The 17,620-nt window shown below is 32.8% G+C and overlaps 1 protein-coding gene across 1 annotated transcript in view; it reads right to left on the reverse strand.

The window, feature by feature from the left end:
- Si (sucrase-isomaltase) overlaps positions 1–17,620 on the reverse strand; it is an 80,632-nt gene that overhangs the window by 21,810 nt on the left and 41,202 nt on the right. The window contains 13 exon segments of the mRNA NM_001389226.1: positions 723–839; positions 4,384–4,446; positions 5,754–5,864; positions 6,827–6,955; positions 8,032–8,157; positions 8,243–8,355; positions 8,446–8,542; positions 10,863–11,031; positions 12,859–13,010; positions 13,274–13,480; positions 15,933–16,088; positions 16,314–16,484; positions 17,083–17,132. Of these exon segments, the coding sequence (NP_001376155.1) occupies positions 723–839; positions 4,384–4,446; positions 5,754–5,864; positions 6,827–6,955; positions 8,032–8,157; positions 8,243–8,355; positions 8,446–8,542; positions 10,863–11,031; positions 12,859–13,010; positions 13,274–13,480; positions 15,933–16,088; positions 16,314–16,484; positions 17,083–17,132 (1,661 nt within the window).

The raw sequence follows: 17,620 nt of genomic DNA on the forward strand, positions 1-17,620 counted from the left end.
ATAACTTTCAGGAAATGACTTCTTCCACTTGAGAAAATTTATCTTTTCTTAGCCATGTTTAATTCTCAAGACATATTTGAAATATTTCTTATACTTCGGATGTATGAATGTCAAATAAATGTTGATTTTGAATCATGTGTTATGAATCATGGAATTTCCTATCCTATAGGTATATAATGTATCCATACATTAAATTTTCCTTTGTTGAAGACTAAGTAAATGCAAGTGTCCATGTTCAAGGCATCACAGCAATCAATCCTAACCAAAAAGGCTGGACAAGCATAGTGTATATTCTTTTGCATTAAATATTTTCCTATAGAAACAGATTCTTTTTATACTTTCTCTCTCAAAACTATACAGATAATATTTGTAACAAAATTGTAGAATTAATTCTAAGATAAGGAAGGCATTTGAAAGGGACTACCTTTGTTAATATTTAAATGTGACATTTTTGCACTCGATAAGATAAAGTGAATCAGTTAATGTATTTTTCATATATAAAAGCAGAGGCTACTTTGGCTACTTTCTCAAGTGGAAAACCCCAGGAAATAACAATCACACACATATATCGAAAATTTAAATGTCTATTCTAACCGTTTTCTGTATAACAATGTTCAGCAACAAGAGAGTGAGCTGAGCTACACAAGGCTACATAGGCATTATTATATTTGCAAAACCACTACAAAATAAGTGTAAGCAAAAATTCTTAAAAGCTCACGTACAATCCACAAGCCATCAAACTTCATTTTTTCATTGTAGAAATCATAAATTTCTCTTGCCCACCACTCCAATGTGGAATTCCTAAAGAAGTCTGGAAATGCTACATGTGCTCTGGAAGCCTAAACAAAAGAAAATGGAGATGCATTTTCTTATTGAAAGAGTCCTCAGAGAATATGTGTATGTGACCAGAATTTTGTTTTCAGATTCTCTAGTTACACTTGAGTAATGATGAATGTAGTTTCTCTCCAACAACCCATGGCCATGAGGAGAGGGGAGAAAGGGCAATGAGGAAGAAAGTGTAGCTCTCAATCTTAAGTGGGTGATAAGAGAATAGCACAAGGATGTAAACAGGCTACACAATTCCATGAATCAGAGGAGGCATAGACTAAACGCATTTTTTGACGAAATAGAACAGTTTCATATATAAATCACAGGGGTTGTGCAAACTCAAGTCAGATAAAATCCAAACATGGAGAAAGGAAGTGTGCACAATCACCCAACCCACAAAGTGAGGAGGTTTTGGCAATCAATGTTTGCTGGGAGAAGGGGATCCAGGTTAAAAAAACCAAAACTCTTTTGTGATAGCTTGTGTCTTTCTACAAGATAACCATAAAAATACTTCTCTTTTTTATGACCATAGAATCTATGCTGAGTCATATACGGTAATCAAAGGAAAGAAAAGTAGAGTATCATTGCAGTAACATCTCATTTCAAGTGAATAAAAAAAGAAATAAAAAGGAAAGTACAGGGATTGATTCTAAGCATGGTAGAGGAGAAAGTTTATTGTAGATTATGAGAAAGCATAACCAGAGGCAGGGACATCTGGGAGAGACTGGAGTGGACATGACCATGAGCTATATGAGGAGAAGGGTGAGGAGATGGGAGATAGAAGACAGTCAGGGAGCAATTGTAGCAGGTTACATAAGGAAGGGAAGCTGTGGAAAAAGCAGTCCAGTCCCTTCACTGGAAAAGTTCAGCGTAGGGTGTGGGTTATGCCAGCCAGAGAGTTCTGTAACAAGTAGTAACTGAGGGATTCACGCTAGAGCCTGGAAAGCCAGGTGCACTTTGATATGTTAAATAGGCATCTCCAGATTTGGCACACTAACATTATTTTGTATATAGTAGATCATTTTGATGAATTTCTGTATTTTGAACTATTCCTGCATCCCTGGGATGAAGCCTACATAATCATGATGAATGATCATTTTGATGTGTACTTCGGTTCAGTTTTCAAAAATTTTATTGAATATTTTTGTATCAATATTCATAACGGAAATTGGTCAGAAGTTCTCTTTGTTCAGACTTTGTGTGGTTTACATATCAGAAAAACTGTGGCTTCAGAGAATTGGGTGTTGTCCCTTCTGTTTCTGTTTTGTAGAACAGTTTGAAGAGGATTGGTATTAGGCTTCTTTGAAGACCTGATAGAATTCTGCACTAAAACCATCTGATCCTTGGCTTATTTTGGGGTGGTGGTCTTATAATGACTACTTCTATTTATTTAGAGGTTATGGTATTATTTAGATGGTTTATCTGATTCTGATTTGACTTTGGTACCTGATATCTAGCTAGAAAATCAGCCATTTAAGCTAGACTTTGAGTTTTGTTGACTATAGGGTTTTGTAGTAGGATCTGATGATTCTTTTTTAATTTCCTCAGTTTCTCTTGTGATGACGCCCTTTTATTTATGATTTTGCTAATTTGCATACTCTCTCTGAGTCCTCTGCTTAGTCTGACTAAGGATTTACTTATCTTCTTATTTTCCCAGAGAACCAGCTCCTGCTTTTTTGATTCTTTGTGTAGGTCTCTTTGTTTCTACCCGGTTGATTTTAGACTCAAGTTTGATTATTTTCTGCCATCTACTCCTCTTGAGTATATTTGACTCTTTTTTTATTCTAAGGTTTTCAGACATCCTGTTAAGCTGCTAATGTGTGTTCTCTTCAGTTTCTTTGTGCAGGCACTCCGAGCTATGAATTTTCTCTTAGCACTGATTTCATTATATCCTATAAGTTTAGTCATATTGTGCCCCTATTTCCATTAAATTCTAAAAACAGTTTATTATTGAATAGACAAGTTTTCAGCTTCCATGTATATGTGGGCTTTCTGGTTTTTGTTTTTGTTTTTGTTATTGAAGACCAGCTTTAGTCCCTAGTGATCTGATAGGATGCATGGGATTATTTTAATATTCTTGTATTGGTTGAGGAAATCCATCAATGTAATCCACTATATAAACAAACTCAAAGAAAAAATCATATGATCATCTCATAAGACGCTGAGATAGCATTTGACAAAATTCAACACCCCTTCATGATAAAAGTCTTGGAAAGATCAGGAATTTAAGGCACATACCTAAACATCATAAAAGCAATATACAGCCAACCAATAGCCAACATCAAACTAAATGGAGAGAAAGTTAGAGCAATCCCACTAAAATGAGGGACTAGACAAGGCTGCCCATTCTCTCCCTACTTATTCAATATAGTACTCAAAATTCTAACCAGAGCAATCAGACTACAAAAGGAGGTAAACAAGATATAAATTGGAAAGGAGGAAGTCAAAGTATCACTATTTGTAGATGATATGATAGTATACTTATGTGACCCCAAGAATTTCACCAGAGAACTCCTAGAGCTGATAAACAACTAGAGCTAAGTGGATGGATATAAATTTAACTCAAATAAATCAGTAGATTCCTCTACTCAAAGGATAAATGCGTTGAGAAAGAAATTAGGGAAACAACACCTTTCACAATAGTCACAAATAATATAAAATATCTTGGTATGACTCTAACCACACAAGTAAAAGATTCATAAGAGTGGAGCAAAGACTGAAGGAAACACCATCCAAGAGACTGCCCCATATAGGGATCCATCTCATCTGTAGACAGAGAATCCAGACACTGTTGCTGATGTCAAGAAAAGCTTTCTGACAGGAGCCTAGTATAGCTAGCTGTCTTCTGAGAGGCTCTGCCAAAGCCTGACAAATACAGATATTGATGTTCAAAGTCAACACTTGGAGTGAGCACGGCGACTCCAATGGAGGAGTTAGGGAAAGGACTGAAGGAGCTGAAGTGGTTTGCAACCCCATAAGAAGAACAAGAATATCAACCACCAGACCTCCTAGAGCCCACAAGGACTAAAACACCAATCAATGAGTACACATGGAGGGACCCCTGGCTCCAGCTGCACATGTAGCAGGGGATTGCCTTAACTGGCATCAATGGGAGGCAAGGGCCTTGGTCCTATGAAGGCTAGTTGCTGCAGACAAGGGGAATGCTAGGGTGGTGAGGCGGGACTGGTTAGTTGAGTAGGGGATCCCTTTCGTACAAACGGGATATGTGGATGGATGAGATAGGGGAACAACATTTGTTATTTCAATAAATAATATAATCAATAAAATAATGTTATATTGGACAAAACGAAATAAAATATTATTTTGATAAGATAAAAATCCTAAATGTGATTTAAAACTTAAAATTGCTTCATCTATTTACTAATAAAGCCTTATACATAGGAAAAGTTAGGTAAATACAATGAAAAATAACCCTATAGAAAATATTTAAAATTAATCTTCTTCTGTTTAAGGAAAATCTTCAAATTCAAGTATATGCTTATACACATGTAATTTTAAAATCTGATTTTTGGAATTTAGTAATACAAGGCTTACGTTAACAGCTTCATCTTCGGTTATAGTCTCATCTATTGTAACATTAGGTAAATCTGGCCAGACCTGTAAAAAAGTAGTAATAGAATAATAAATAGTTCAAAATGAATTGAGTATGATTGCTACATAAATTAGAAATATGATTTTAGAGGCAAAATTTAATTTTTCAATCTCTGTCCCTGTAATCCCTACACTTTTACCTTAACCATTCATTTTACAATGATTTTAAATCTAGAGAAAAAAATGTCAAAAATATATCTATCTTCTTCCTCTACATTTCCTGAATTTTAGCATATAGTATAACCAAAATGAGTTGGATAGAATTGATTAACTAGTGTTCAGAATATTCTTGAACTCAATGCTTATTTCAAAAATATCATAACTTGTATCCAACAACAACTACAATGACCAAAAGATTAGGAAAAAATTAAATATTTAATAAATTATGTCAACATAGGAATTTGTAAAATTTATTCTATTATAAATGTTATCAGATTTTTCCTTGAATATTAAAGAAAACTCTTCCTAATCAAGGGACTTAAAACAAGCCCAAGTTTCTAGGAAGTGTGTTATTCACAGAAGTCAGAGAAAACAACTAACCCTGACCCCAAGCCTTATCGCCCAGAAGTGGTAAAAATGGGCAGTTTGACTTATCTCTCTTTCAACCCCAAGTTTGTACAGAAAAACAGTTTCCATGTCTGGGAAACCATTACCTTCCTCTGTCCTACTGTAACTTCAGTCTCCTACTCCTGGCAGCACGTTATACTATGCGCCCAGGATTGTACTGTTCCTCCCACACCGGCAAAGGTCTGATCTCGCTCTAGAGGTCAATCTCAGATTTTATTCTTTTAATCCCCTCATTCTATTTATTCTTTAAAAATACTTTATGGAAATCAAATCCAGATATTTCCATAATTCACTTGGGTTTCACTATCACAGTTTGTAAGTTTCAATGAATAACTTTCCTTATTCACATTAATCAGATAGGTTTAGTTCTCCAACAAAATAACCAAACCCAAATCATTACTCTTTTTATCAATAAGATGCTCTTTGCAAAAGTAAGAATACATAAGTATTTGTCACAGCATGATATCAGGAGCAGTCACTTTAGTATGGCAAGTTTCATTATAAAACATAATATATATATATATATAAACACTTAATAAAATACAATTTAATGATAAAATATTTGGTCTTAGGATTTATGTGAATTCCTTATTTGTGTTTAATAATTGAGATTTAGATTAGACAGAACACATCATATTTTAATTATTAAATGCGTATTTTTATCTCTCATTCTGAATGTTTTGAAATACTTAAATATTTTTAAATACGGCATTTTCAAAATTATCGAACTTAACAGTATTGAGTACCTTTGCCCAACAAATGTCATTTGTGTTAGGCCATTTGACAAAAACATCTTTCTGTATTCCCCGTTCAAAGGCAGGGTAAGGCTGTGTTTCATTTCCTGAAATTGCTGGATCCTAAGGTTAAAATAAAAATACAAAAGAAAAACAAATTATTTACTGAGCAAATCTCCGGTGTGTAGGGTGGCCAATCAGAGACACTGTAGCTTTCTCCCTTTGTGTTATCCCAATCTTCTGTTCCCATTGGAAAAAAATGGCCAAACTCCAGTGCCACAACAATATTCTAAGAAATTCTCAAAGCTAGGGAAAAAAAAAGCTAGGAACTCAAGCAAGCTTATTAAATGCTTTTTGGTTTTGTTTTTACCTGATGAAATTATTTCAGTTATCTAGCTTGCTCCATAAAATATATTAATAAACTTGTCTTTGCAATGATTATTTTTATTCATCCCAGAGGAAACTAAATTTTTTTTTTGTTCTTTTTTTCGGAGCTGGGGACCAAACCCAGGGCCTTGCGCTTCCTAGGCAAGCGCTCTACCACTGAGCTAAATACCCAGCCCCGAGGAAACTAAATTTTAAGTGAGAAAAACAGCAGAAGCAGAAGAAATTTGAAAGAACACCTGGCAGCTATATGGGAACAAAAGTATCTACTCTCATTTGGCTAAGTTGAAGCCATTTATGGCTAAAGTGGTGAAGAAAAAGCACATTTCATCTTTAGTATCTATCATGTGACTTTGTATTTACACATAGACCTTATTCTCAGGTAGCTCAGAATAACCCAAGTAAATATGATAAAATATTAATGGGAAAAAAGTCAATAAATATGAGTAGATTTGGAAAATTGTTTAATTTTTTAAAAATTTGTGTGTGTGTGTGTGTGTGTGTGTGTGTGTGTGTGTGTGTGTGTGCCTTTGTACCATGGGTGCTGAAGACGCCAGAGGAGAACAAAACTGGAAGAGGAAGTAGCGATCACCAGGCTCCAAGTTTAAAGGTGTCTTTTTTTTCATAAAGTGTTTCATACCCTCATTTTAGAAAAGTAAATATAAACGAGTAATAGAATTCATTTAAAACTTGATACTGACCAGTATAACAATATATTTCATTCCATCTTTTCTTATTCGGTCAACAAATTCAGGAAGAGTCTTGAATCGTTCACCAATTGTGAAGTCTAGTTGCCTTTCCATATAATTGATGTCTGTATACTGAACATCCTAAAATAGAAAGTAATAGCAATTTGAAAGAGCTCTTTGGAGGTTGTGCCTTATATCACCTGTATAGTAGTCAGACCTGTATTAAAGAAGTTTTAAAAAGTTAATAAAGAATGAAAGATAACCTAAGGACAATTTTATATGAATGATTGTTTTGGCCAATAGTTCAACAATAATTTTATCTGAGAAGTAAACATTCTAAATAAAAAAATATTTCAATACTCGATTCCATGGAAAACAGAGACAAAGGGATTTTAATGCTATGAAATTATGGTAACATGGTCTCTTAAGCACTGAAATACATATATATATGTGTGTATATATATATAAATGCTTTTGTACTCATGTTAACCATAATTCACATCAAGATAATTTAATTCTAACAATAACAAAAGAAACAAAATACTAAAAATTTTATCAATTATTATAAATGTTTTGGACCTAAATAATTTAAGTTGATTTTTGAAATAAGTTAAATGATTCATTGTTTACATTTAAATATTTAGAAATATATTCAAAGCACAAAATTTGAAATTTACCATTGGAAATTTCAAATGAGTCTTAAACAAATAACTTGGCAACCATTTTCTGTCAATTGACCCTCTCCTAAATTATTCAATTTTATGTAAATTTTTAACTGTCATACTAGGATAATACTGGAAAATCTCATGTTCATTGATTCGCATATGTATGAGTTATTTCTGATAATTACACATTCAGTGATATTAGATTCTGATATAGAAACAATTCTTCACAATTAGTTACTTATGTAAATGCAAAATGAGCTCTTACATGGATAGCCTTATACACTGGTGTGTTTATGTGTTACAAGAATTCTTTACTATAAATTAATCTGATGTCCTGAGCATTGTGGAAGGAACATATTCTTTAAAGCCTGCCATTCAGCCTTATCTATTCCAATTATATACCTTAGGTCTCCATACACACAGCTCATGACAAACTCCTTCAAATTTGTCATATTAAGTCATTCTACAGATTCTTCAAGTATAGAGATTACAGAAAACATGACTAAGCCATTCACATGTATGCAAGAAAAAATGAGTTATTGATATACATACATAGGGGATATTAGCAGCCACCATGTCGTTATATAGTTGTTCAATCTCTGAAGTATTTCTGTATCCATAACGACATAATTGGAATCCTAGAGCCCAGTAAGGTGGCATGACTGGAAAGCCAATTACCTTAAAAAATATTGTAAGTTAGATAAAAGAAATATTTTATAATATAAATAAATTTTATCATTCTTTATGTAAAAATGCATCATACTTCATGATATTGTCTTGTTGCAATTTCTGGTGTTGGTCCCAAAAACATGTAAAAATCCAAGATTCCACCAATTGTGCGGTATGTTAGAGCAGGAGTTGGCTGGAATGTAACATCTGAAAATCCAAAACAAGATTTAAGTTTTTATCTGCAAGAGATATTTGTTATTGGATTTATATGCGAAAGTTAACAAATAATAACCTTACCCATTCCATTGCTGTTCAGTAACAGAACTCCATGAGCATTGCCCTCATTCTCCAAAGCCATATAATAGGGATGAAATCCATAGGAATTAAGTTTATACTGAAACATTAGGAAAACATAAAGAATATTTAGGAGGAATAAAGTATGAGCTAAATCGATGTTGCTTCAATTCAGTAACATTAAGCTTCGAAATTAATGTACTCCTGATTAGCAAATTCAATAATACTTGAATAAAACAAATGCACTTTTTAAATATCCTTTTTATTTGAACTGATACTTTTATAGAGCATGCAATTAAATAAGAAAGTATGTAACATTCATAAACTATATGAAGGTAACTGACAAGCAACCCTGAGGTTAGAGTAATTGTTTCTTGGAGGAAGTTAGGTATCTCACCTTATTTGTAAGTAATCACTATTCCTAAAATAAAATGTCCCAAAAATAAACATAGTGATGTAAGCAATCAAACTGATAACAAAATAAAGTTTCTAAAAATAGACATCCATATTCAGAATGCAATTTCTATTTTCAAACTCAAATTTTAGTAATATATTAGCATGTGAAATGAAGGTCAAATTAATCAAATAGTAGCTATATTAATATTAAAGAGTTCTTTTGAAATAATTTTGATATACCATTTTTTGAATAGATGCTGATACATTTTCAGTATGATAGAGATAGCATTGATTGTGCATATTATCACAAAAATAAATGCAATATCACTTTATGTTACTGAATATATATATATATATATATATATATATATATATATACTTCAAGTAGTAACTGCAAGTAAAACTGATGCTGAGCCTGTTTTTAAAACATCTTTATTCACAATATATTTGAAATGGTGACAATTAATAGTATTTATTTTCAATGTATTAGGTATTCAAGAAATGTGTTCTCATATCAAAACAGAACTCTGGGAAGTATCAGAATACATGCCGATATTGTTAAGGATATAAGTAGTAGTTTGAACACATAAAATGAACAGTTTTATCTGTGGAATATAGAGGCATGGCATCCAATCTCTAACAGTGAAATATATATATATATATATATATATATATATTATATATATATGATATATATATATATGTATATATATATCACAGCAGTTATCTCCAAGAATAATATAAATAGTTTTGTTCTATGTGGCTGCTAAATCTAAGAAGCTATTTAGAAATCAATTGTATATCAAGCTCATGTTAATCTAATAGTGGCTATATTAATAATGGAGAGTTCTTCGGACATAATTTTGATATAGCCTTTGCATATATTCTGCTATATAACGCATAAGTGCTAGGGAGCTGCTATGCAGGCTCCTGCGGGTAGAAAAGACATCAAAGGTCTCACTTGACCAATGCTGTTACCTACGTGATATACTAATGAATACCTGAGAAGATGTAGACACTGAGCAATAGTGGTACATAGTTTATGGAAGTAGCCAACTGCTGTCCTGATTGGAATTGAGATGTGCCAACAGGAAGGTTTCAGACATAATGCTATAAACCTAACTGAAAAAAAAAAAAAAAAAAACATGGCCAGGGAAATAATAGGCTCTAGCAGAGAACCTGTTGATGTTGCTCTAGTAAATGGTCATGTTTTTATATTGCTTTTCAAATTTAAGTTTATCTACATAGATTTGAGCTGCTACCAACTTTGGTCATAGAAACTTATGACCAAAGTTTGGTAGAACGTGGCCATGCTTAATGCGCAAAAGTACCACTGTTCGAAGTGGTGATTATAATCACCTGTGACTACTCTATCAAAATTAGGACATGTCTACCTCTATATCAATTTTCTGTACCAGATTACATTTCAAAAGAGGGGACACAAAGGACTCAAGGGTTGGCCAAGAGTTCTGTAAAATGCTATCTTTTCTATGTACCATTATTGCTGTACACATAACCTCAGAGCAGCTGCATTAACCTGCAAATGATCTGATTAGGAATTAGAAAGGAGAGCCAGAACGCCCCACCTTTAGCTGGGAGTAAAGACTGCTAGGAAGGAGAGAATCACCCTTTACAATGGCTACTGCTAGGTTTTCCAGGCTCTGCTGGGTAACCTCTGCCCATGTGTATGTGGGAAACATATTGGACTCGGTGGTTTCAAAAAACAAATAAATGAATTACAATTAAATATATTTCCCAAAATTAAAAATACAATCTTAGAACTAAAATTTTTAAAAAAAAATTGTTCAACATGGTTTCAAAAATTCTCACAGAATGTTTATTTTCTACCTTTTTCTATAATTTCTGATAGTATTTTGTTTTTCAGAAAACCACTCCATCAGTACTGCAAGTCTCTATTCCTCTTTAGATCAAGTGTTTCAGGCTTGAGTTACCAGCCTGCTAGAAGTGAACTAGGTCAGCATCACTATCTTAGCTGCCTTATTTGGTAGCCACAAACTACGTACTCCAGGAGGTTGATCTCTTGTGAACATTCCCCAAGTGTGCCAATTCAAATCGCGCTTGAATGCCGTGTGTTCCACTTCCCCGAAACCATATAAATAATTTGATGGCAGACGTGTAGATATCTGGATAAACTGATCATTGAAGGCAAATCCAGGCAGACTAGAATCCCAGCTGAAAACAGAAGGAAACAAACAAGTCTATCTCTGTAATTATGTTTAAAATTAAAAAGTAATGACTATAGTTACTTTTATTGTCCTGAAAGCAAATAAATGCATTTTCTATACGCATACACACTGTAACATTGCTAACCAGAGGAATTAATTTTTCTTGTGATCCTAATTATAACTAGGTATCAAGTGAATATAGTTAATTATTGTCATACTTTTCTTTTGACTAATTTAATTACTTAATAATTAAAATATATTTTGTGTAGTATTTATTATTCAAGATATAAGAGGAGAATATAATTATAGTTTAGTCCAATGTATCATATAACTGATCAAAATTATATTAATTTCTTGATTCATATCTTAAAGATAAATTTCATCTATTTTTATCTATCCTGTGGGAAAAATCATTGTCTTTATTTCTGTAACTTTAAAAATAAAGCTTATCAGGGGCTCTAATCATAATGGTTATTTCAATGGTAAGTTTTCCCAGTTACTACATTCAGCCGTTTTCTTACTGTATTTTGTATTTGTAATACATGGCATGTAGGAAAATATGTTTAAAGAGAATGGACTGTCACTGTAACTATTTGTGAGAAAATTTTAAAAAAGGAGAAAAAGAAAGAAGAAATATTGATGTTATGAAAAGTCTGAGATACAGCCAAAGCTTCTATGTAATTTCTAAAAATATTGCAATATAGAAGTATTTATCAGCCCCCCAGTGTGTTTCATAGATGATTTTATTTGTCAACACTTCATACTAAAAGTGTTCTGCAATAATATCTTACTAAGCCAGGGTAGTTAGAATTCTCTTTATTTGCATCAAGACTGCCCATAACTGCCAGCACCATCCTGACATCATTTAAAAGAAGACATGGTGAGCTTAAATAAAAATGCATTCTAACTTGGTGCAATTGGTAAACATGAGGAGAGTGATATTTTAATAGATTCATACATCATAAACCTAATGTATATTTTTCTCAATTTATTTTCATCAACATCTATCAGGTTCCAGGTTTCACAAATATCTCAACAGTTTTCATTACCCAGTTCCAGAGCGCAGTCTAAATTACTTATTGTACCATCACATGCCATGTATATTAGATGAATCTGCTATGATCTTTTATATTATTATACTATTAAAATTAATATTTATTAACAAAAGTTGTTATGTGTAGATCAGCTCGACCTTCCTTTGCTGTGGGATGGCGGCTATGCTGTCAGTACTCTCCCGGCTTCCCTTGACTCCTTGGATAAAAGACACACACACACACACAGTGGTTCTTTTTGAATTGCCTTTGGACACTGTTGCTTATTGCTAGGCATTACTAACTCCCACCAAGGAAAGTGCACCCTTAATAATGGTCTTCTCTCTGCTTCTTCCACCTGCCCTAAATGTCAGTTGCTAAACTCACCTGACCGCCAGCCTATAGGAGCGGCCTGTGTGGCCACTCTATTTTGAGATCTCACATGGCTCTTAGTTCTCTCTCCAAAGCATGGTGAACTCTGTTTCCCTTCCTTGCATATCCCTGCCTGCCTCCAGGGACCCAGTAGTACTGCCTGTCCCTTCAGCCCAGTAATTAGCACATGGATTTCGTTACTGACAGATCAAGAACCAGTTGAGGAACAGGACGTTAACATCAAATCAGCCCCTACAAAAAGTAATCATACCTATGGAGTAAACTAAAATTTTGGATTTGTTCTTTGTATAGTCCTTATGAATATGTTGCTTGAAAAATTTTAAATTGTGAAAATAATTCATACAACGAAATGTTAGAATAAAACCCTTTTAAACTAAAAATGTTCCTCTCATATGAAATTAATCACTTACATAAGCTTTCCACTGCTTCTTCTTCGAACCTGGATGCCAAAAGGATTTTCCTTGATTTCTACATCATAGAGTCTTTCATTAGAACTGGTAGGGGTGTCTGGAATATTTAGTGGTACAGGAACTTCATATCTCTTATGCTGAGCATCATAAATCTGTTGCAAAGAAACAGTGCCAATACACAGTGTTTATACTTACTGCTAACAGAGCACATGTTTTATAATCTTTCCCAGAGGAGTACTTAAGATTATCCATTTCTATATAGCCACGCTTTATCTAGCATTCCATATGTATAAAACAACAACAGTGCAAAAACTAAAAAAAACAAACAAAAATATGAACACAAGACTCCAATGCAATCAAGTCGAATATTAAATTCTTTAACTCTTTCTCCTAAGAAAGCCTATATTCAACTTACTTTAAACTGTAGCATGTCATTTTTGTGATATTTTACTTCCACACGGAGAGTGGAGATGGGATTAGATGGAAGCTTGATTCTAGCATTTGCAGGATTCAACTGGAGTTCTGCTGTTATGCCCGTGGGCAAAGGTTGAATTGAAGTTAACGTATAGGGATTGTGTTCTGGAGGAAAGTAGCATGGAGGCACATTGGAGAGTCCACTAACCTAAAAACGATACATGTTCAACATAAAAAGCATAAGCATCATAGCCATGAATTTAAATCAAACAGAGAGACCTTAATTAAGCTTAGTAACAGTTTTTGTGACACATAATGAAAAATATTATTTGTTTGATATATGTTCTACATTTTTATATCACATATTGGCATACTGAATCTAGTCTTAGAACAGTAGAGACAAAACGTCAAATATTATTCATCAATGCAAAATAATAAAAATTAATTGTGTTGCTTTGACAAAAATATGCAAATGAATTTTGCCTGTATTTTATTTTGTGTTATAAAATACCACTGCTTTCTCTGTCTGAAAATGACTTTAAAATATGTAGTTGTAGTTTATTGTCCTCTATTTGTAATAGTACTAATATAGTCTATTTTATGGCTCATGTTTAAAGCTGTAGATTGGATTCCTACCTGGATTTAAAGTAGGAAATCTTAACAAAGATATTTTTGTCTGCTCTTTGACAAAGTAGAAGATAGTACCCAAAGATAAGTTGGTAACTTTGGCATTAACCATGAGATAGCTTACCACAGCCTTTCCTATCAAATTTCCATAGTTATTAATTGATTATAGCTTTTGAAGAAGCAATACATATTTCAGTCTATTTTTCAGATATTGTATAAACTCTAAATCTCCTGAAAAGGAGATACAAACTAATTACACCAAGATGATGCTTTTCTACCCTCTTCCTTGTAGTACGTAACTTGCAAATACAACACCAATAATTGTGATGAACTGTGAAAGCACAACCATATGGTAAAGTTGGACACTGCTGACATTAAAACGCTGGAAATCAACCTCAAGTTTCTGTTTAAAAGAATAAAATTCTGTTTTGCTTAATCAACTCAGATTTTAGGTGCAGAGAGTCTCAGATTAAAGCAATCCATCTCTAATGTGAACACTATAATTGTCATTCATAATGCAGTTTATATAATTGTCACCTTTAGACACTTCTACTTTATGATGCTATCAGAGCTATTTTATTTTAATTTCACTTCATTTTTTTTGTTAATAGTTCCAATCAGAATTGACTTTTTCCTGAGTAACTCTATTCTAGTATTAGTAGTTTAGGTAGGCATGGAAGTTAGGTAGTTAAGACTACTAACTTCTCTTCTGGAACACTTGGGTTTGATTACCAGTACCAACAGGGCAGCTCATGGCCTTTTGAAATTCCAGTTCCTTAGCTGCCAACACTTATTTTTAGTCTTGACAAGACTGCATACATGTGGCTCTCAGATATACATACTGGCAACAATTTTTAGAAAGTGAAAAAAATAATTCAGGAAAACAGCTTTAAAATCCATTATGTATTCAAAAGAAAAAATTAGTGTTTCCCAAGAAATTTCTAGCTATCTAAATATAAAATATGTTGTATAAAAGTTTTGTTTTGGCACAAGCTGCCTATGTCTCAATAAATTTGTATGTTTTACAAGTAAATAAGTTGCTGTAACTTTAAGAGTAGTAGTATGAGTGTTTTGCATAGTAAGTTTTCAAATGATTTTAGATGATGTAGGAAGTTTAGGATTCAAGAAAAATGATGTCAGCTTAAGTATAAATATGAAGACTGTTAACTACCTGGAAGAATTAGAAGAGTCATCAATGTATCCAAAGGTCTACGAAATATCTACTTTTCCTAATAATATCAGTGATTTCTTCCTATATTTCCTCCCGAAGGTATTTTTTATGTTTGCTTTCTTATCAGAATCAACAATGTGATTTATATACAGTCTGAATACAGCTGGATTAACCACACCATTCAGTGCTATCTTGCTATTCTCTTTTTCTTTCCTTTCTTATCAAGCTAGCATTTTTCCGCATTGTCACTTGACATTAATGCTTGAACCCTTATTAGCATTGTTATTCTCAATATATAGTTCTCAGTGCTGTTAAAAATAATTTGCATTCTACCTCTGCAGTGCACGTGTTTGTGACTCGGGCAATAGAGCACCATGCTGATCACTCATTCTTCCTAAATTCACAACAAAACCAATGTTGCAACCATAGTGAATCTCCACTGTTCATCTTGTCTGAAAATCTGCAAAAAATTTGTTTTTTTTTTTTCACTGCTGTCCAACACAACTAAAGCATCCCTTAGTTGCACAGGTCCAAGTTTTATAGTTTGAAAATTTGTTTTCAAAATACTGTAATAATTGTACACTATAAGTAAAACAAAGTGCTATTTTGTAAGGAAAAAATATCCATTTTTGATTGAACAGTGATGTAACTGGTCACCTTGTCTGTCTTCTCCTACACAATGTCTTTAAAGAAATAATTCATCTAAAGGTTGATTGTCTGTTAGACATGCAGGCATCAAATAACAAATGGTTCATAAATGGTTATAATTTCTATATTGTTGAACTTAAAATTGACATGTAAATGTCTCACTGATATGCTTATATGAAAATCACATATGTATTCACAAGAAAAACTTGATTACCGGTTGCCATAAGCAGCCTCTCTGTTTGCATGTTTCCTCTGTCGCTGTGCCTACATCTGGGTAACAGGTGAATTTCTCATTGTCTGAGAAGGTTTGGGACCATCTAACTATGAAGCTTTTGCCAAGGTTGAAGTTGAGAGCTGTAATTGACAGAATCTACAAAATATAATAATAAAGATTAATTGTTTAAATTAGTGATATTTTAAACTTGATTTAAAACTATGTTAAAATCTAGCAAACAAAATTTTCAGAAGTATTTATTACTTTGGTATATTTTTTTGAGGAACAGAAAAGTAAAGAAAAAATGTGTATTTAGAACTCCAAAATAAACGTTAGAGAACATAAAGAAGCATATCGGACATTTTAAAGTGGTCGGTTTACCTTATTGGTAGAATCAAAAGTGAAGTTAGTATGAGTAGCCATTTGCTGGTCATTTTCACCCACTGTAATGCTCCTGACATCCTCTTGCAGCCCAAGGACTTTGATTGTTTTAAATGCAAGGGAAGTTCCCTCTGCATATGATGAATGCGTGCAGTTTAGAACCAATTCATTCTGAGAAGAAACAGGATAAAATGTCAGATTTGAGTTTTGGTAGTAATCAGATCGATGAGAGGAATAAGGGAGAAGTCAATGAAGGAGCCATCCGGTTTCCCATCTCACTAGCTGTCACAGTGCAAATAATTTTGTTTGTATATGTCATAAAACCTTATTTTTAGAATTATTGATGAAATCACATATAACGTCAGTCAAACATAATATCTCTTATTCTTTTCCTTATATTGATCAATGATAACTCAGTATTGTTAAAAACAATAAGGAATTCTAACTTCTCTGAAAAATTCTTATTCAATATTTTTAAAAATTAAAACACATTTAATACATAGAAATTATCTTCCTTAGGATGTTGTTACAGTAGACTTTAAAACAGAAAGATACCATGCACAAATTTCATGATAAATTTAATCTAATTTAGTTAATAAAATATTTTTGTTTGCTCATAATGAGATAATTTAAATTTCAAAACTAATTCAACAAGTTATCCCTTTTAATGTTATTGAAAACTAGAGGGAAATTTAATTCCTTCTAAGAAATAGTCTATCATAAATAATAAAGTAGATATTCACAAAAAAATTTTCCACAAAATGCTTACATTTGAGACTGAAAACGTGTATAATATATACATTTTCTTTTCTATGGAATCTGAAATTGAAAAATAAATAGTTATCAGATAAAAATTAATTGACTTTTTGTATTTTACAATATGAAAATACTTATTATTTTAAAATTATAATAAAGAATAGCTACAAACAAACAATTTATACTTTTATGTTTCTGATAAGTATTAAGAAAAAAAAGAAGTTTTAGGTAGAAAAATTAGCTCCAAGGGGATTTGAAATGACACAGTGTGTAAACGATGGTAAGAGGAATTTTAATCCAGCAACATGGCTGCTCTGTAAAGAGAGCACATCCAATGACCATTGGTCTATGTGATCCAGTCAGAATGCAGACACTCCTTGGATTACAATAGAATCTGACTGGAATACAGACATGCCTTAGTACACACTTTGAAACCCTAGAAATGAATGTAAATTTAGTCTGTAGAAGGCAGTTGCCATGTTTGAAAGTCACACCTAATTGAAGAGCAGACAAAATGAAGAATCAGAGATTTAACAGAATGAGTCAGGAAT

Source organism: Rattus norvegicus, chromosome 2 (genome assembly GCF_021556685.1).
Source record: "Rattus norvegicus strain SHRSP/BbbUtx chromosome 2, alternate assembly SHRSP_T2T, whole genome shotgun sequence".
In the NCBI taxonomy this organism is placed as follows: Eukaryota; Metazoa; Chordata; class Mammalia; order Rodentia; family Muridae; genus Rattus; species Rattus norvegicus.